We start from the raw sequence: 21,353 nt of genomic DNA, 5'->3' as shown, positions 1-21,353 counted from the left end.
TCCGTTGTTAGCTGCTTTTGTTAGCTCAGTTTGTAGCTTGCTGTTAGCTACTGTTAGCTCAGTTTTGTTAGCTGTGTGTAGCTCAGTTTGTTAGCTGTGTTAGCTCAGTTTGTTAGCTGCTGTTAGCTCAGTCTGTTAGCTGCTGTTAGCTCAGTTTGTTAGCTGCTGTTAGCTCAGTCTGTTAGCTGCTGTTAGCTCAGTTTGGTAGCTGCTGTTAGCTCATATTAGCTTGGTTTACAGGGAATACTGACGGGGAGCGGAGCCGGTGTCGTGTCAGAACAGGAGCTCGGCACAGACTGGACTTACTAGTTTTCGATCAGAAGTAATGTAATCAGAACAAATACTCGAGTACAGCTGAACATAGTTACCACAGTGGGGGCAACAAATCACAAAATTCGACGTAATGTCTCTTTAAAATTTAAATTTAAATTTCCACTTTAGATGAAATATTACCGTAAACATTCTAATATGAGACACAGCAAACAGACTTAAATGAGCTACAGCACATTAATGAATCATCAGTCTGTTTCATTCATAAACAAACACACACACACACACACACACACACACACACACACACACACGCTTCACTTGACTAAGCTCCGCCCCTCCCGGAGAGAGACCGGGAGACCCGTTGGTGAATAAGTAACATTCATTCAGACAGACAGACAGACAGACAGACAGACAGACAGACAGGCTGACTCCTCTTCAAACTGTCTCACCTCTGCAGGAGCAGGTCGCTGTTGAAGCGGACACACATGAACCGGCGCACCGACAGACAGCGGACAGGTAAGAGCTGTGATCGATCAGGAACGTTCATATAACGTTCATATAACGTTCATATAACGTTTGTCTAATGTTATTCTCCCACAGCAGGAGTACAGAGTGTCCCTATAATAAACATTCCTGCGGTGGCTCAGCTCACTGGACTTTCCGTTTGCACTTTGCTTGTATAATATTTATATTTATAATATTCCTGCATGTTGTATTGTTCATGTATTTAACACAGGACTTCTCTGTTTGTTTCTGTTTGTGTCATCGTGAATTATTTATGTGGAACTTTTGAATTTAGTTTAAAGATTCTTAAATCAATTTTTAAAGTACATTGTAAAAAAGTAAAAGTACATTATTTACAGGGAAACACTGTTATTTTACAGAATTATTATTATCTAGCGATTTCTCAAATAAGATTTACTTGGAAATCCTGAGATTGTTAGTATGGTCAGAAAATCTTTAAAAATAAGCAACATATTTAATTACAGATTATTATTGTTGTTTTACTCATAATAATGAGAAAATGAGAAATAACTTTAATTTAAAACTACGGAACAGTTTGATTGTTCATTTACAGATTTAAAAAAAACAGAAAACGACTGTAAAAAGTTTATGATTTATTTTTGTTTTTACAGTTTAGAGCTGGACAATGTTCAAGTGCAACATCCAAATGTAAGACAAAGGTCAAACTTCATATGATGAAGCTGCACGGCCTTCAAACGTCACATCATGGTGATTTTAATGAAACAAAACTAGAATTAAATCATCTTTTAAAAAATAAACTTCAATAAATCACTGTCAGATATTTATTTAAAAGTGTTCAGGTGTAGATAAAGCTCCAACATATGAAACACAGGAATGAAATGTTGCAATGGAAACTTACATACCAACACAGATACAACATGCATTAAAAGATTATGTGTAGCTTAGTGAGACGAGGAGAAAGTTCAAGTAATAAATCAAACAGTTTGACAGACGCAGTGACAGAAATCCAAACTAAACGAACCAGCAGCAGATTAATTTAATTTAATTAATTCATCTGACTGAACTGAAATCAAAACAAATGCACAAAAAACTAAAAGTAGAAGAGTTGTCACGTGTAAACGGATCCACAGACTCAGTGTTCTCACGACGTTCCATGAGTTGCTTCACATATTACATATTTACAAACGGGTTTGAATTCCTGAACAGAGCTGACTGTACATTAACAGACACGAGCAGCAGCTGAAAGTCTCGCTCACGTGTCTGAATTCATTTCACTTTCTGTCAGCTGGCAGGTTTAATTTAAAACTCGTCTTCCGCTTCCTGCAGCTCTGCATGAGCGGCTTCCTCGCAGCTGTTCTCGCTTCCCGGCGTCTCTCCGCAGAAGATAATTGCTTTTTCATGAGCGTGCAGCCGTCACCGGGCAGACAAATGGCTTTCTTGATCTTCCATTTCATTTCAGTCTCATCTTATTGTTCTCTCAGACACGGTGGGATAGAGCTGTAAATAACTATTCTTTTCTCGACTAATCAATTCATCGTCTGGTGCATAAAATGTCAGAAAACAGGCACAGAACAAAGAACCTCTCAGCCAGGTGACGCCTATGTCCTGTCTGAGTGCCAACGTTTGACAAATATCAAACATATGTACATCTTACATTCGTATATTGTGCTCCAGTCCCTCTACTTCACCTTACAAAATGTCGACCACTGATGGCGAGACGTGTCAAACCTTTGACCGTTATGAGAGCGCCGTCTTTGTACTCACATTCGGCCATAATTGAGTGTTTGGAAGTAAAAATGAGACACGGTGATAGATGAACTAGCGGCACCTACTGGTTTGTGGAAAACCATTTCGAAGCCAGAAGTAAGAGCACATGGGGAACTGAGTTAGGAGGATACTCACAGCTGAACATGTACACTGCGGGTGAAAAATAGGCAATCGTATTTGACGGTTTGAACCGGCCTGGTGTGTCGGGGTGGAGAATAACACGCCCTGAAGCGTACCCTGTATATCGTGCTGTGTGGTAGAAGACTTGAAACGTAAACTCATGAAGTCGTAAATCAAAGAAGTCGTCTTTTCCCCTTGAAGACAGTCGGTCTTCAGCTTCTGCATCGACTGACTCAGTCCACTAATTACTGTCGACTGTTCAAACCTGTCGACTCTCTGTTTTCTAACCCCACAGGCTGTACTGCCGTCATGTCATCGCTCCTCCTCCTCCTCCTCTTCCTCCTCACCTCCGCCTCGACGTTGGAGTTTCGTTACCACAACAACAGTGAGATCAAGCAGTACCTCGTCCAGGTCAACACGTCCAACCCGGACATCACGCACCTGTACAGCATCGGCCGGTCTGTCAGAGGTAACGACACGCCTTCATGGACCAACTCTTGAATGTAGCACTCGAGCTGGACTCAGGTTCAGGTGAGAGTGGAGGGACGTCCATGACAGGACTTTAAGGTGTGTCCTGCTGCAGTACGAGGAAACCAAAGGGTGCAGCATGACTCTTAATTATGGAGGGTGAACACTTTGGGTTTGACACATTGTGGTCTCCTTACGTACACGTTACGTGTTTCTGCCATGAATCTCAAACGTCCCTCCTGAGAAGTTAGAAACTGAGACCACCTTCTTTTGACAGAACTTACTGATTGGACTCTTGAGCACTTTGTTTTTCTACCTCTCAGGTAATGAGGCTTGATGTGCTCACTTTGATTTGGATACAAATGAGAAATGAGTTTCTGCAAAGCGTACGCCGTCCCCTCAGAAACCTCGAGTCTAGACATGATTTGATGCTCTGCTTGGAAAAAATATTTTGACTTCAGACACTGTGAAACTTTCTGATTATTTCCAAGTTTCTTTGAAAATATGATTTTTAAACCTGGTCTCAGACCTTTGGACCCCGCCGGAGTCAGAAGTTGGAGCCTATGTTTTGGGTTTTTGTCGTTCCACATGATTTGCAACACAAATCGAAATGCAAGTAAAATTCCTAAATTTGAATTTTACATTAAGAAAAAGAGACTTTAGATTACTTCACACACACACACACACACACACACACACACACACACACACACACACACACACAGGCAATGATGGCACTATGTCACTATGGCAACCCCGACACCAGCGGAGTCACGGTTGCCTCTTGGTGTTTGTGTGATCATATAATTGGACAGTAAACGGTGGTTAATTTAATCTTGGACAGCTTAATCTGGCTAATCACACACACACACACACACACACACACACACACACACACACACACAGTTAATCTGCACTAATCTAGGACACCAGCTGGCCTCCGTCCAGCCTGTGTTTATGTGTGTGTGTGTGTGCCACTTTGTCAGTCTGCAGCTTGCCAGGTTTTTTCCCCTCGTGTTGCTGTGATGAGTAATTCACACTTTGTGTGTGTGTGTGTGTGTGTGTGTGTGTGTGTGTGTGTGATACCTGCTGAAGCTTGCAGAGCTTCATTCATTCATTCATCTGCAGTTCTGACGTTACAGCAGTCGTGTTTGTGTGGAAACTTTCCCTCGGTGAAAATCCTAAAACCTTCATCAGAGGTCAGAAAAGTTCCTCTGGGTTTCATTTCCACGTCGTCGTTCGTGAATTAACGCGGCTGCGTTTTCTTCTCATTTAAATGTCGGAGCGTTGTGTTGTGGTTAATGACTTTCTGCATCTCCGCCTCCAGCTGTGAATAAATAGCGCGCTGGTGTCGGGTCACTCTCTGGGTAAATATTAACTCCAGCTCGAGGTGAGTCACGGAAAGAATTCCCAGAAAGAAATCAGTCATAAAACTGATTTTACTTTTCCCCAGAAACTTTAGCTGGAGCTAAACACCGGTTAACCAGTTCTGATAAATATAAAATGATCATACTACTGTGGAAATAAACTTTTATATTTTATGCAGTGTACAAAACAAATAAGTAGTTATCTAGTTTATGTCTTAAAGCCAGTTTATTTTATGGTAATAAAACATGATTTTTAATATTTGTATTTATAGTTTGTTGTTGTGTTTTGTACTACTTACTTATGGAGATATGGGGTCCGTAGAAATGTCCTATAATTTCTATTTTATGACAAACTGTTGGGATCTTGGGATACGAGTTCAGAAACAGGTGACACAGTCAGGTCACTGTGGTTCAGCCTCACACTAAACTGTGTGATTATGTCTTCCCGTCCTGTCCATCAGGTTTCAGCTCTGAACTTCACATTCCTCTCCGTCTGCATAGTTTCACAGCCTCGACGTCGATGTTCACGTCTGTTTTGAACGACAGGAATTTCGAACACTGTGTATTTACACGAGTGTACCGAGGAAGCACGATGAATCCTGTTTAGGAAACACAGGAAGTGCGGCGGCGGCGTCAGGACGGCCTGACTGAGGTCAGGCGGAAACAACGACGAAGACGACTTCTTTCACCAATAGAGACAAAATGTGGACCGCGTATCCGTAACGTCACCCATGGGTTTCTGGCTCAGACGGTACCGTGAATCTTCCTCACCTGGCGTGAAAAACATCAGAACGAATTCATTAAACTACATTTATATTGTAATCAGTGTGATCTCACTGTGAAACACAACATCTAACCTTAATGAACCTGTTAAATTAAGCAAAGGAGGTTCTACAGTAACACTTCACAAATCAACAACAGCTCCCCGACTTGCCGGAGAAACTGCGGTTTCCGCAGTTTCTCCGGCAAGTCGGGGAGCTGTTGTTGATCTCTGGGAGTGTGTGATAAAATATATCTTATTAGACATTTCCAGATGAACTCCCTCCACTTCTGTGAGCCAGTACACGCCCAGTGATATCTCCAAACTGTTGTCTTTTCTTCCTCTGATATGCTTACGCCTCCTCCCTTCTGCCCTTTAGTTTTGACAGTTGAACTCAGACTTAAACTTTGAGTATTTTAAAACCGGGCATTGTTCCTTTTTTTATTATTTATCCTAGAAGTTTAACATTCTTTCAGTCTCATTGTGATGCCAAATATTGGCACCAACAACATAATAATATGAGTAATGAAGAAGACTTTCGTCACAGGCTGAACTAACGTACGAGTTTCTTCATTGGAAACAGCTGCTGCAGGAAACGAGGTTAAAGATTAAAGAGGTTAAAGAGCAGCGAATCACAGCGGCAGCTGTAAAATCAAAACAAAAGCTGAAAGACACTGAGACGCTTCTTCTAACCAATGATGATTCCTTGTTGGTTTGTCTCTATGCCTTAACGTCTTTTCTTTTCCCCGTCGTTTGTATAAAAACACAGACCGGTGCAGCTTTAAGGTCTGTTCCTTCCTGAATGTTTAGCATTCACCGGAGGAGGCCGAGCCTGTTCCAAACCAGCTGAGAGCTTAACTTTATGCAACTCACTTAACTCAGTGTCGTGCAGAATATCAACTATAGAGTTTATATTCACTATGAAACATCTCAGTAACTTGTATACATGTTAAAAACTCTTTGCTCTCTTTTCTCTCTCAGGTCAGGAGTTGTGGGTGTTGGTTCTGGGTCTCAGTCCTCGCCGTCACACCGTTGGCATCCCGGAGTTCAAATATGTGGCTAACATGCATGGAAACGAGGTGAACACACACACACACACGCACGCACACACACACACACACACACACACACACATATACGACCCCTCCCAGTTGACAGGAAGCAGGACTAAAAAGAGACTAAAGAGATCAACAAAAGCCATTCAGAGTCAAACACACTCCACACACACTGCTGTATTCACACAACAGACTGTGTGTGTGTGTGTGTGTGTGTGTGTGTGATCTGTATTAATCTCAACTGAAAATGAACAGTACGCTGAGTCAACGCTGACAAACACATCAATGGATTTATGATCACAGTCGCCGTCAGGAGAGAGAAAAGAGTTTTTCATCGAGTGCGGTTCAAACGTTCATCCATCACGACCGCCGCGCACAAATAAATCTCATCCTCGGGTCGACTCGCGAAGATTAGCGGCGGTATGAATGTGACTTCTAGGAGACGAGGCAGGTGGTTTAGACACCAACATTCATCTACACACAGTTTAGTGACAGATATGCTGCTTTAAAACCTCTCAGTATAACAAGAAGGATCTCTGTGATATCTTTGTTAGATTTATTTGAGTGGCAATTGGTTGGTTGGTCGGTATCTTTGTTGGTTGGATGGTTGGTTGGTTGGTTGGTTGGTTGGTTAGTCTAACACTTTGTTTCAGACCGATATATCTCAACATCTAGTGGATGGATCAGCATGGAACTTGATACTCTCTTGGTTGGTCTCTTGGTTGGTTTCTTGGTTGGTCTCTTGGTTGGTTTCTTGGTTGGTTTCTTGGTTGGTCTCTTGGTTGGTTTCTTGGTTGGTCTCTTGGTTGGTCTCTTGGTTGGTTTCTTGGTTGGTCTCTTGGTTGGTCTCTTGGTTAGTTTCTTGGTTGGTTTCTTGGTTGGTCTCTTGGTTAGTTTCTTGGTTGGTCTCTTGGTTGGTTTATTGGTTGGTCTCTTGGTTGGTCTCTTGGTTGGTCTCTTGGTTAGTTTCTTGGTTGGTCTCTTGGTTGGTCGGTCGATCAGTTGGTCGGTTTCGGTCAATCAGTTGGTCGGTTGGCCGGTCTACCTCTTTGTTCCAAACAATGCTAATGCTATCATGTATCTCAACAACTGGATCAGCATGGAACTTGGTGCAGATCTTCATGGTACCCAGATGATGTATCCTCACAACATTTGCTCTAGAGTTTTCATTTATCCTGTGAAATGTTTCAACATCCATCCATTGTCTTCCACTTACCTGGAAAGGGTCGCGCTGGCAGGTTAGGCAGGCTATTCCGAACATTCCTCTCCCCAGATCCTCCTGAAGTGTCCTCAGGTCAGATGGGTTACATAGTCCCTACAGCGAGTTCTGCTCTGAGGTCTGTCCTGGGACCTCCTGCCCATGTTAGACATGCCTGGAAAACCTCCAAAGGGAGGCGCACAGCAGGCATCCTGATCAGATGCCCAAACAGCTTGAGTTGACTCCTTTAGATGCGAGGGAGCGGAACTTGAACTTATTTACTTTGTGCAGCAACTCACTGCCAACTCCAAGGAGAGATTCATGGCCTTAGACTTGGAGGTGCTGACTCTTAAACTTCTACTGGTTCAACTGGCAGAGTAAGCCATAACTCTGAGACGATGTATAATAAGGACTTGACTTTTCCTGGAGCGCCACCACAAGCCTAACATTTGTGGTCTTGAGTGAAATGTTTGTTCATTTTCTTAGACAAGCGCAACAACAGCCACAACCAAGCAACCTCCATTCACTTCCACTTGCATCCATTTTAATACCGACATTTTAATAGTATTAGCATATTCTGTTTGTTATCTGACCTGACCTTGGCCGTAACCATGGCTGCAACCAAAGTCGACCAACTCCCGTGGTTTTATTACAACAACATGAGATTAGAGAGTTTTTTACAGTGGCTGTTTGGTGTCAAAGATCAAATGACTGTGACTGCACCCTGCTGAACACCTCAGACTTATTATACTTAGACTTGTGACAAAATAAGCAGCAAAACTTAAAAAACTATAAAAGTCTTAGGTCCATCTTATGCCAAGAAAACGTCAAGTCAAGTCAGAACAATGAATTTATGTCATTCGATGTAATATATATAAGAAGTTTAAAAAAAAAATTAAGACAAAGTAGAAAAAGTGATCTCCATTTAAATTAAAGGAAACCTCTCTGACCAACATCTGGTTACCGTGGCGACAGCCTAGCGCCGCTCACACTGCATGTGTGTGTGAAAGTCAATGCAAATGTCCTTAAATAGACAAGTCACGCCTGGACACACACACACACACACACACAAACAGTCAGCAAACACAGTCAGTGGAGTGTGTCGGCCTGGAGGAAACTTCCAGAAAAAAGGCCTTTTCACCGAGTGCACACACACACACACACACACAGTGACACACTCATTATAACAGCAGGAAGGTAGCCTCTATGGAAAAGCTGAAGAGGAAAAGGTGTCGTGTAGAGATCGTTGTCTGTGTGCGTGTTGAGTTTGTCTGAAACACTCGTTTGTGCCGTGAAGGTGAAGAAACGGTCGTTCGACACCGGAGATGAAGCAGCGATCACAAAGACGGACGTCTTATATCTTATTCATGACCCGGCCTCCTGCAGGCAGCCGCGTTCATTACAATCTGCAAGACAAAACGTGGTGGACAGACTGATTATTCAGGCTTCCTCAGAGTAACATAAATAAAGTAACATTTGTTCAGCACGTCGATCAAAGGTCTGTAGGTGTAAAGCAGAAAGCCCTCCTCCTCCTTGTGGTCAGACTTTGGGACGATCTCACTATCCAGGGTTATTATTAACGCCATAAGACTTCACGGGGTTCTCGTACTCATCATCGTACAGCTGAAACCCATCTTCACCAACTTCGATCTGATCTTGGGGCTTGAAGAAGTCATCCTGATGTACCACACAACAGTTGATCAGTCTGTCGGTGAGGGTGGACGATGTACTTCATGATCACGTCAGATCTCGATGATCAGACGGGAAAAAAAAGCTTAAAAAGATGAAGTAGTCCCAAATAAATAAAGTTTAGCAAAGGTAGGTTTGATATTTATGTGCTGGTTACTGCTTTTATTATTAAAAGAGCTCCTATTCTTGTTTAAATATATAGTATTATTCTGATAATTATTATCATTAATTGTCTGAAATTAGTCATCGGAGGTATAAGTGGTAGAAATGCAGCTACAGCTCAATGACAAACGATCTTAACTGCCTGCTTGTACCTGTCAGTGAGTAATGCTTCATACCTTTTGTAAATCCTCATAATCCACCTGCAGCTGTTACTGAAACACCGAGGATCAGCACTGATCCTGGTTTCAGGAGTGCTGGTGTACAGAAACCATCAGATTCCTTCACACAAGTCTCGTTTGACTGAATCAGATGATGAATTTCCTCCTGTTGTTTCTACTGTTTGTGTAGGAAACGCATCACTTATACATCCGCCCCTCCCCGACTGGAAACTGTGTTGTTTAGGAAACAGGAAGCAAACAGCCTGATGAGGTCAGACGAGGGAGGACGAGACAGTCAGTCTGTAATCTGCCGGTTCTGATCTGATCCGTAGCTCTGTATAAATTAATTCCATCAATATTTAGACTGTTAGATTTGTCCAGCATTTTGATTTATGACCAGATCAAGTGTGACGTCACCCATTGGTCTGTGGACGACCGTTTGGCATTATGGTCGCCAGAAGTGACCGTCTTTGGACGAGGGCGTGGAGCCATTGGCGTGACGTACTGTGAGTCGGTTCTTGGCGGCCTGCAAGCTCACGCTGAGTTTCTAGCTGGACGGACGGACTCTCTGAGAATGTCAATCATAAGGTAGCCACGTCCTAAATGATATTTACCGTCTGTTTTACTCCAAATGTGACCATAATTTACGAAATAAACATCACGCTGTGCGGAAGAAGACTTGAAACTAGAGACTGAGATACTACAAGGGGAAGTTGAGCTCTTGAGTTTGATCATGTCGCGTTGACGCTTGGAGCAATTTCCCATTTAAGGCGGTATTTGACGACCTGGGACTCAACAATCAACTATCTTTCTCCAGTATGACCGAGCCACCTTTAACATTTGCTGGTTTCAGCTCCTTAAATGTGAGAATTTGCTCATTTTATTCATCATTTATAGTGAATAAAATGTCTTTGAGTTTATATTTTGTAGATGAATGAAGGATTCATTGAAAATGATCCTCTGAGAAACACAAAGTGGAACATGGTTCTGTAATCTTGGAGTCGACACTTATCTGCTCGCAGTATCAGTTTTGTTTTCTCAGATTGATTGTGTGGGTTTCTAAAACAAGAGCAGTGTGTGTTTGTGTTTGTGTCGGCGAGGGAGCGATGAGTTTCCTGTTTCCTGCAGTGAAGGGAAGCCTTGATCCGAGTGAGGCCCACCTTGACTTCAGCTTACATCTGCTAATGCACAACAACATAAACAACGGCGGGCTGGTTCCAACTCGTTCAACTTGTTATCTAAACTCGCTCGACGTTTCGAGGGGCTGCCCTGTCCTCTGAGTACCTGCAGACACTGTCACTAATATTGGCTGAACAGATACGAGAATTGTCCAGAATATTCTAGAAAATGACACAAAGCACTGAGATTTTGTAGAAAATATTCAAAAACATCAGAAAATGTCGACCATCGGAGGAAAATAAAATGATTTAAAGGTCCGGTGTGTCAGATTTAGAGGGCTCTATTTACAGAATATAACATTCATGACTCTGCTCTGTGTTTAATCACCTGAAAATAAGACTTGTTGTGTAGAATGAGACTTTTATATCTACAGACGCCACTGAGTCTGTAGCCCAGAACAGAGAAACACTGGCTCAAGATCGGGACTTTCAGATTTATCGCAGATTTCGAGACCTCCGTAGTTTTTCCCTTTGCTCTAGGAAAGGCGAGGCTGATGGCTCCGACCAATGAATGACTGACTGCAGCCCCCTCGTTTCACCTTCTCCTTCCTAGCACGTCTATGAAAACATTCATGAGTGTTAAATTCTGTAAATACACGGCTAAATCTGACACACCGGACCTTTAAATCTTTTTAAAAAACAGGCCGCTCGCAGCAGTTTTAATCAGATTTTACTCAATCGAAAGGAAGCAGCATCAGTTTCCGTTCTGTTTGATGCTCGTGTGAGGGCGAGTCAAAATAAAGTGTGTGCCCTTATGCTAATCAAGGAACATGTCACCCGGTGAAACAATGGAGCTCTATGGCGCAGAGGAATGAGATACATCAGGCTTTAGATGCACAAACAATGCTTGTTTAGTGACGGCGGCCGAGAGAGAAGACGGAGACAGTTCAGATGAGTGTTGGCGGGAAACGAGATGATAGCTGGAGGCAGAGCGAGTCCTGACATGACGCGGTAACGGTGTGTATGTGTAGCGGCTTTGTACACACCGTTCCCACCCTTCTTCTCTTTCTGCCCCCCGAGGCTCTCATTCATTCACAAAGTTTTTTTAATTCTCTCTTTAACGTCCAATCAGACGGTGGAAAAAACGGCCTGTGACTCGTCTCCGGATTTCGATTCCTCGCTGACTCACGACTTCACGTCCTCCCCCGCCGTTTCCCATCAGGCGCGAACATGCCGGCTCACTGAGTCATGTCATGTTAAAATATGAAACTGAACCGCAGTGACAAGAGGAACTTTTCAACTTTGAACCTCAATATTTCTGCTGCATAAACTTGTATTAAAAGTGTTTGTGTGTGTGTTTGTGTGTGTGTAGGTCCTTGGACGGGTGCTGATGCTACATCTAATCGACGACCTGGTGCGTGGTTTCCGTAACAACGAAACAGAGTCGGTGCAGTTGCTGACCAACACCCGCATCCACATCCTGCCGACGATGAACCCCGACGGCTTCGATGAATCGGACACAGACTGCCAGTACAGCACGGGCAGGTACTCACGCACACGTTTCCTGTAAAGTCTGCAGCTTTTTTCAGCCTCTTTTAGCTCCTAGTTTTGGTTTCCCTGCACATTTTCCTTTTCCAGTAATCTGCTCAGCACCAAACAGCTGAAGTGACGGTGGTGGAGACCAAAAACGGACTCAGGTGACGCAAACATGACTCCAAATGAGACCATGATGATGATGATGATGATGATGCCACCCAAAGGAGGCAGAATTAACATCATGTGCAGATTGGTGAAAAGTCTTAATTCAGACTTTGTCAACATCTTTTAAACATCTGCACCACCTTCAAACCTTTTCAGCCGAAGCCTTGGACGAAAGACAAACAGAACAGGGACCCGCTCATTTTAAGACTGTGTTTATTTTTACTTTGTTCAACTTTTATTTCACCTCATTAACCAATTTATATACGCAGTTTTTAGCCTGTATGTGTGTATAATTGATAAAAAGTTATTATTGTTATTATTGGTTATTAAATGAAAGAGCTGTGCGTCTTTGGACATATCCATTGAATCATCCAATTCGAGTGCAAATGCCTCAGCTGTTTGTAGTTTCTCAATGATCTGCACCCTCACAGTCACAATTATTTTGGTGAAAACTGTCAATTATTAAGACAAAAATTGGCAGACCCCCTGCAGTACCTTTGTGGACCCCTGGTTGAAGGCCCCTAATCTACATGCCTTGCAACGCAAACAGTAACACAGTTCACGTCTCTTTTAGCTCCATGTTTGGTCTCCACCACCTCCTGAAGGGAATATCCATCTCGTTAGCAGCTAAAAGCTCCGCTATGTTCACCGTAAACAATGACTTAAAAAGAGCTATACTGCCAGGCGAGGTGAGGTTGGGTGAACGGCAGGGTGGATGTGGGTTTATCACTCCTGGTATCCCCTTTCACGTACAGGTAGTCATGTGATCCGGTATTGTTAATGAAATATTGATTACAGCAGCTTCAAGGAGCTTTTTCAACGTTAAAAACTCAAACAAAGCTGCTTCTAATCTGCCACAACCCTGTAAACTATCTGCTTCAAGGTTAAAACGTGTGTGTGTGTGTGTGTGTGAGGCCCAATGTCAAAACAAGACTTCAAAGACTTGAGACGACATACACTCGTAGACGATACGATTGTTGTGTATAGACTAAACTATGCAACGCTCCAACGCCAGAACCAAAACATCTGAGATTCAGAAAACCAGACACACACTGTTGATCCATATCTCACACACAGATTACGGTCACGGTAAACGCCCCTAAGTATCTAGTTTGAGGTGTTTTGGCTCCTTCTAATGTACCGTATAGCTGTGTGTGTTCATGTGTTTGTATTAACGACGTCGTGGGGACGTTAATCTGTGCACACAGCCTCATTATGGGGACCCTGTGAAAAGCCGGTCCCAACAAGGGTTTTAAGAGTTTGTGGTTTAGATTTGTGTTTTGGTTAGGTTTAGTGTGTGTGTGTGTGTGTGTGGTCTGTTTTGAGGTCACCACTTTCCAACCCAAATATGGAAACGTTTAACTGAAGAAAATCAGATTATGTCACCACTCTGCAGCACAAATAAACTTGTTAAATGACTCAGATCAAATGTGTCATCGGTTTTAGTTTATTTTTTAAGATACAGACGCTTTATTCCTGAAACTGCAGAACAATTCCCAGTATGTTACACAAAAACAAGATTTGTTGATGTGATTAGGAGAAAAAGTACGTTGGAATAATTATTGTTAATTGTTATTTTCAGGTTATTGTGTTCAGTGTTGATCAATCAGTGTTAAACTTTACTGTTGGAGCTGCTCCAGGTGGTTTTAACTCCTGTATATACTGTTAGCTAGTTTAGTCAAGTGGTGTCCAACCTTGGGGACGGGTCCCTCCAAAGAGTCGCGAGATGATTAAAGACGACGCAACTACAGTTCCACAGGGATCACGCTCGACACATTCTTACCTGTTTGCACAACTCTTTCTTTCTCAAATCTTTGTTTTTATTATTTGAAATATTGGCGGGTTTTATCTCTTGGAGCATCAAAGCTGTTTAAATAAAACCTGAGAAGTTTAGAAAAGGGGTGGAGCTGCTGTCAACTCATTGACTCGACTACGTCACATGGAGTCCCAACATGACTGTTTTTCCGTAAGAGGTCACAAGCCTAACCCTAAAACTGCACAACAGCTGAGAAAATGTGCTTTCCAGCACAATAACACAGTCACGTTTAAACTGAAAAAGGCGAATGAGATGAAGATAATTGATTCTAATAATGTAAAATACATGATAATTAAGTTTTGACAGAAAGTCTTTGGCGCTTCGACGTCACAGGGAGATTTTTGCAACCGAGGGGCTGCTGCCAAACTGACGAAGCACACGAACACACTTTAAGGCGGAGAGATAATCCTAGATGACAGGTTAACAATGCAGGTGTGACGCTGTGCCATTGGATGGACGTGACCAGCCAATGAAGTCAGCTGACAGACCGACGGCCTCGGGTGAAGATTTCTGATTAGTTATGATCAGACATGCGTCAGAGGAAGGAATGGCAGGATGGTTTGAGAAGTAAACTGCAGGCGTGAACACGCTAAAGAATGATCTTACTCACTGAACTTTCACTAAAGACTCATTACAATGAAACATGAACATCTTTAAAAGAGATTAAAATTGGGTTTAAAATATTAACTAAAAATAACCAAAATTTTGCATTTGTTTGTTTTTCTTTGTGTTGTATTAACAGTGTGTATCTCAACCTTTCTTTAAACTGTTTTCTTTGGAGACGCCGCTGTATAAATAAGGACACACTCACTCCCTAGAGGAGGTCACAAGACCGTGGGAAACAATTTTCAGACTTCAGTGCCTTGCCCATGGGAGCCTCGGTAATAATTACTTTATTTCAGAGCCAGAAGTGATGTTTGTTTGTTTTCTTGTCCAATGGATCACCCCAAATCCAGAGATATTTTGGTTCAAACTGAAAATATCTCAACAACTGTTCATTAATTAGTTACTTGAAGCACCTTTCAGCCCACGACAGACAAAACAACGACAACACAGCTGACTTCTAACTCTAAAAACTTGACGTTGTGTCGTTGATTGACCTCCTGGAGTCAGTTGACACCCAGTAAATCAGTAAAGTGATGGGCGGTTTGTCTCTGTCTGCTTCAGGTTCAACCATAACGGCATCGATCTGAACAGGAACTTCCCCGACGCTTTCGCAGGTCTCCGAAGGAAACAGCAGATTAACGAGGAGGAGCGGGAGGCAGAGGTTTGTCGTGGTTGTGATGTTTGTGTTTGTGCGTCAGCTGAGATTTGGACCAGTAACTGATGCTGGTTTCTTACCAGTTCTTTCCTGCCGGTATAAACCTGCATGTCAGGACTTACTGGTGTGTGTATCAAAGTCTGATGTATCTTCTTCTGCTGTGGTGCCACCAAATGTGGATTCATCCACCGCTGAAAGTAGTCCCAACAAATGTTCTATTTCCTCCTGTTTGTTTTAAAAAATAAGCTATATCTGTGAGGTGTTTACATCTTCACGTCCCCTCTGTGATTGGCATGTTGCTCTGTGATGTGTTTCAGGTCAGAGCTGTGATTGGCTGGTTGAAGACTGAGAGTTTTGTTCTCTCTGCCAACCTTCACGGAGGAGCTCTGGTGGCCAGCTATCCTTACGACAACAGCAACGGAGGTAAACACACACAAGGAGACAAGACGTTAAACAATAAGACTCTATGAAAACTGACAACGTGAGTGAGACAGAGAGACAGGAAACAGGATTTCAGACTCTTAGTCCCATGACGTTGAGAAGCGTCACAAAAATATACAAGTTCAGTTGAGAAACTGAGTTTAAAACTTCCCATGGTGCCTTTTAAGAACACAACAAACTAAATTTGGTTTGCAGCAAACCAGCATCAGATTTAAAGAGTTTCAGGATCATTTCGCCAAAATAAAACTTTGAAAAAACAGTTTTTTTACATGTCAGTCTTCCAGATTAAAATGGATTTAGGTATTTGCTGTTTGAGACTCCGAGCTGTGACACCATCTTCATATTTCCGTTCCCTAAATCAGACGATTTCTGTTATTTTCCATTACATTTCCAATGGTTTAACTCCATTTTTTAAAGTTTTTAAAACTCATTTTCAGGTGTTCAGTGTGACGGCGCCCTCTGTTGTCAGTTGTAGACGCTGCTGAACAGGTGAAACTGAAGCAGGTCGTCCATCTGAACTTGAAAAATAGTTTTAAAAAAGGAAGTTTTCCAACTTCTGCGCTAAATAAAATAAAACACTGTGAACAGTCTCAGTCATCAACAGGAATCATGCAGAGCTGCTAATCTAATAAATATAAATAAAAACAACATAAAAAATTGATTTTCGTCCGTTTCTCTTTCAGGCAGTGAGAACGTGGGCGGAGCCAGCATCAGCCCCGATGACGACGTGTTCATTCACCTGGCCAAAACGTACTCCAGCAACCACGCCACCATGCACCTGGGCGACCGCTGCAAGGACAGCAGGCCGTTCCTGAACGGCATCACCAACGGATACGAGTGGTATCCTCTGATAGGTCAGCATGTCCAAATGTTTTTTTTTAAAGGGTCGACGAAGGCGGCGATTCGATAAATTTAAGTGTCAACACCGTCTGGAGAGTCGTTGTTGATGGTCACCATAGATTTGTGTCAAGTCACGTTAAAACCAAAAGTCAACGTTGACTTTGATCAAACCAAGTAGTTTTAATGCCAAACAACTAACTCTAAAAGTAAAAAGACTTCACGTGGGACACAAACGTAAATGAAAGTCCGGAGTTACCATAACTAACTTTGGCGCTCCTCATACTACGTTACTCGACTTCCTAAAAGCTTTGTTAAACTCGCCAGTTCGTCCAACTTTTAAATGACAAATTGAGTCTTTGTTTTCTCCTCGTGTGGCTGCAGATGTGCTTCAGACTCTTGAGAGTCAAACACTGCTGCGCTGAATCAAATGCGAGAGTTTACAAATCTGTGGTTATGATTGAGACACGACCTGGAAACTGTTTGGGAAAAGACGGGCACCGGAATACTTGGATGGTGGTTGGATGACATCTAAGAAACTTGTTCTGAAGTCAGTCAAAGGAGAGCGGAAACATCAGATATAACTCATGTTAGCAGCATCTACGGATGGACGGCGTATCCGTGACGTCACCCACAAGTTTCTGAGAAGCCTTTTTAAAACTCGTCGTGGATCGTCATGGATCGTCACGTCTAGAGCGAGCCTCTTAGAGGTTGTTGTGGCGTTGAACCACGCCTGTGGTCATCGACAGATTGACGGATTCTTGTGTTATCTCGCCGATGCATGTTGGGTATACTCCATACTCCTATAATCCAGGATGAAAACTGCAGAACTGAGAATGTTATTGTGCACGTTATTACTGATGCACCATGGTCTGTCTGTGAACAGGCAGCTGTCAGTACTTTCACCTGCACAGGTTGGTGTTGGTTTCAGTTCCAACAAGATAAGAAACTTGATTTACAGGATAAAAGCCGGCAGTGTAAAGAAGTGTAAATTCTGCGTTAATGCATCTGCAGATGTCCTGATGACCCGATGACACCGTGTCCCACTTCTGCTGGTTGGAGATCCTCCGCCTGAGTCATCTTTGACTCCGCAGACACATGATGGACGTTATAAAGGCTAACTCTATTCATGTGAAAGCTCCCTGAGTGCTACACGCCCCTCCACCGGCCCCGACCTTTAAACACTCAGCGTCTACGTCGCTACATAAAGGACACACTACTCGCTTTGTTTGTACAAAGACTAGAGTACAAACCTCGAGAGAGCGAGACGTACACTAAAGACGGACTCATCGCTGAACTGCCGTCTCTGGTTTCCTGCTGCAGAAACACGATCGGATGATTGACACCTGAGAGAGCCGCACACGTTAGCCTGACACCACACCTTACTGCCCTTTCTGCTGCCTTACATGAGAGCCCATGTTTTCAACATGATACCTGGTGTGGCGCACCTGTCTGTCTGTCTGTGTGTGTGTGTGTGTGTGTGTGTGTGTGTGTGTGTGTGTGTCTGTGTGTATGTGTGTGTGTGTGTGTGTCTGTCTGTGTGTAACTGTCTGTGTGTGTGTCTGTCTGTCTGTCTGTGTCTAACTGTCTGTCTCTCTGTCTGTCTGTGTGTGACTGTCTGTCTGTCTGTCTGTCTGTCTGTCTGTGTCTAACTGTCTGTCTGTGTGTGTGTCTGTCTGTCTGTCTGTCTGTGTCTGTGTGTGTGTGTGTGTGTGTGACTGTGTGTGTGTGTGTGTGTGTGACTGTGTGTATGTGTCTGTGTGTGTCTGTCTGTCTGTCTGTCTGTGTCTAACTGTCTGTCTCTCTGTCTGTCTGTGTGTGACTGTCTGTCTGTCTGTCTGTCTGTGTCTGTGTGTCTGTGTGTGTGTCTGTCTGTCTGCGTGTGTGTGTGTGTGTGTGTGTCTGTCTCTGTCTGTCTGTGTGTTTGTGTCTGTGTGTTTGTGTCTGTCTGTCTGTCTGTCTCTCTGTCTGTCTCTCTGTGTGACTGTCTCTCTCTCTGTCCTCAGGTGGGATGCAGGACTATAACTACGTGTGGTCTCAGTGTCTCGAGTTGACTTTGGAGGTTTCCTGCTGCAAGTTTCCTCCAGTCAGTCAACTTCCTGCTCTGTGGACGGAGAACAGGAAGTCCCTGCTGGCCTACATCCAGCAGGTCCACCTGGGTCAGTACCTGTCTGTCTGCCTGTCTGTGTCTTTTTACCCACAGTTTCTTTACCTGTCTCACTGTTTACAGTGCGAGTTTACCTGTCTGTCTTTACCTGTTTTAGTCTTTACCTCTCCGTCTTTACCCCGTCTGTGTCGTCTTTACTTGTTGGTTTCTTCACCTGTCTGTCTTTACCTGTCTCACTGTTTAACTGTCTTTGTCTTTACCTGTCCGTCTTTACCTGTCTGTCTTCACCTGTCTGTCTTCACCTGTCTGTCTTTACCTGTCTCTCCTCTAATATTCAGACTGACACTACCTGTTACCTGTGTGTGCGTGTTTGTGTTCAGGGGTCAAAGGTCGTGTGTTCGACGGCTCCGGAGTGCCGGTCCAGAACGCGGTGGTGGAGGTCAAAGGTCGTGAGAACATGTGTCCGTTCAGAACCGACCGCCACGGAGAATACTACCGACTGCTGCTGCCAGGAAGCTACAGCTTCACGGTAAACGCCGCGCTGACCTCTGGTGGTGGAGCTGAACCAGCACAGCAGCATGTGACTTTAACTTCCTTTCTCTGTGACCGACAGGTGACGTACCCGGGTCACGAGGTTCTGACGGAGACGCTTACCATCCCGTACGGTCCTGATCAGTACTCCGCCATGAAGCACGACTTCCTGTTACGACAAATCACCACCACGACTACCCGCAGCCCGGCTAACGTCACCGTGGCCAGCACAACTCTTTCCTGCAACGAGTCGTTCGAAGTGGAGTCGGCCGGAGTCGGCACCAGGTCCACTTGGGTGGGGGTCGGCGTGGGGCTCGGCCTGGTGGCGGCAGCGCTCCAATCCCTGATTGACTGAAGCGACCCGGTGCTCGGGTGTGACGGTCGCGGGTTTGAACCAATAACCTGCAAGAAAACAAACAAACGCACAGGGCGAAGCCGCGAGCCAGGCTCAGGTGTGAAGCCCGCCGCAGGAAGTGCCCCTGCAAAATAAGAGATCCTGGAAGGGACGCGGCGAAACTCGCGGGGCTTTTACCGGAAGACATTTTGACTTGACCTGAACTGTTGAGTGACACCAACTACGACAAGTCAAAACATCTTCTGCGTAAAAGGCCTACTGGTAGCTGGCGAGCTAACGCGCTAGCAGCCAGGAACATTGGGAGTCAGACTCGAGCTAGTTGGCTTGATGATAAATTTAGTTTTTCTGTGGCTAAAATCACAATAAAAATAATAATAATAATAATTGGTGACCTGTAGCTGGTGAGCTAACGGCATCTGGGAGAACCTGCTAGTTAGTCTCACCAGCTAACTAGCTACAGTAGCACGTTAGCACTGATTGAAGTTCACAAAGTTTATTATTTAACGTGTTTAGACAGTTAACTAACTGTCTATAAACTATTCCTCTTTTGTGTCATGAGCTAGCTGACTCGCTAAGTAGCCTGGATAAAGCTAGCTAGCTTAGCAAGTTAGCTCTCATCCCTCTAATTGAAATTCACACAGTTTATTCAAAGAAACTTAGCATTAGCACTTTTTTTTTAGCATTTTTTCTTCTGCTTGACACTAAAATCAAACGACAATAACTGGTGAACTGTAGCTGACAAGCTAACGGCTAATAGGGAAGGCACCTACTAGTTAGTCTTACCAGCTAGTTTAGCAAGTTAGCGCTGATTTAAGTTCACACAAATTATTGAAGATTCAACTTATTTGTAGAAAAACTTTTGTCTCGTAACTCTGCTCTTTTGTGTGCTAGCTTTCTTGCTAAGTAGCCTGGATAAATTAGCTAAAATAGCTAGCTAGCTTAGCAAGTTAGCTCTAACTGAAAAAAAGAAACTTGTTTGTACGGCTCGACTCTTGTCTCTCGAGAAACCATTCCTCTTTTGTGGACTCCGTTAGAGATGCAACACAGCTAACAAGCTAAAGTAGCGTCTCCATTCCCTCAAAATCTACGGAAGCCCTAAAAGGCCATACATACATACATACATTTTATTCCACCCGTTTTCCCGTGATAACGAGATAATTAATTTGAGATCTCGAGAAAACAAAACGATACTCTAGTGTATTAAATCAAGGGGCCCGTATTACAGAATGTATGGCAAATGCATGTAGTCCATGATACGGAGCGAGCAAACCTGTTACTACTGTAAAATCTGTTTGATCCATAATTTCTGACAAAGGTTTGTACACTTGATCTCAGGACCATCCGTTCACTCAGTATCAAGCATATTTACTGAATCATTTTGGAGAAATTCAGCCTCAAAGTTCATTATTTTGAATTGAAAAAGGCATTATGTGCAATATTTACTCTAAAATCCCATTGATCCATAGGTTCTAAAAAGGTTTGTACACTTGATCTCAGGACTGGAGTGAGGATTAGCCAAAGTGTATCAACCTCTGTCAGAAATTATGGATCAAACAGATTTTACAGTAGAGTAAATATTGCACGTAATGCCCTTTTCAATTCAAAATAATGAACTTTGAGGCTTAATTTCTCCAAAATGATTCAGTAAATATGCTTGATACTGAGTGAGTGACCAAAATGATT

General features: G+C 43.3%; 1 protein-coding gene across 1 annotated transcript; it reads left to right on the top strand.

Moving 5' to 3' along the window:
- The first annotated feature begins 641 nt into the window (after nt 1-641).
- cpm (carboxypeptidase M) lies at nt 642-20,818 on the top strand. The gene is made up of 10 exons (XM_019259767.2): nt 642-789; nt 2,942-3,115; nt 6,223-6,320; nt 11,994-12,166; nt 15,306-15,405; nt 15,717-15,822; nt 16,524-16,694; nt 18,684-18,836; nt 19,165-19,313; nt 19,398-20,818. The coding sequence occupies exons 1-10, from the start codon at nt 759-761 to the stop codon at nt 19,668-19,670; spliced, it is 1,428 nt and encodes a 475-aa protein (XP_019115312.1). The 5' UTR covers nt 642-758; the 3' UTR covers nt 19,671-20,818.
- The last annotated feature ends 535 nt before the right edge of the window (nt 20,819-21,353 follow it).

Source organism: Larimichthys crocea, chromosome X (assembly GCF_000972845.2).
Source record: "Larimichthys crocea isolate SSNF chromosome X, L_crocea_2.0, whole genome shotgun sequence".
Taxonomy (NCBI): Eukaryota; Metazoa; Chordata; class Actinopteri; family Sciaenidae; genus Larimichthys; species Larimichthys crocea.
The sequence above is the reverse complement of the archived record's forward strand: the minus strand, read 5'-3'. Positions and strand labels throughout refer to the sequence as shown.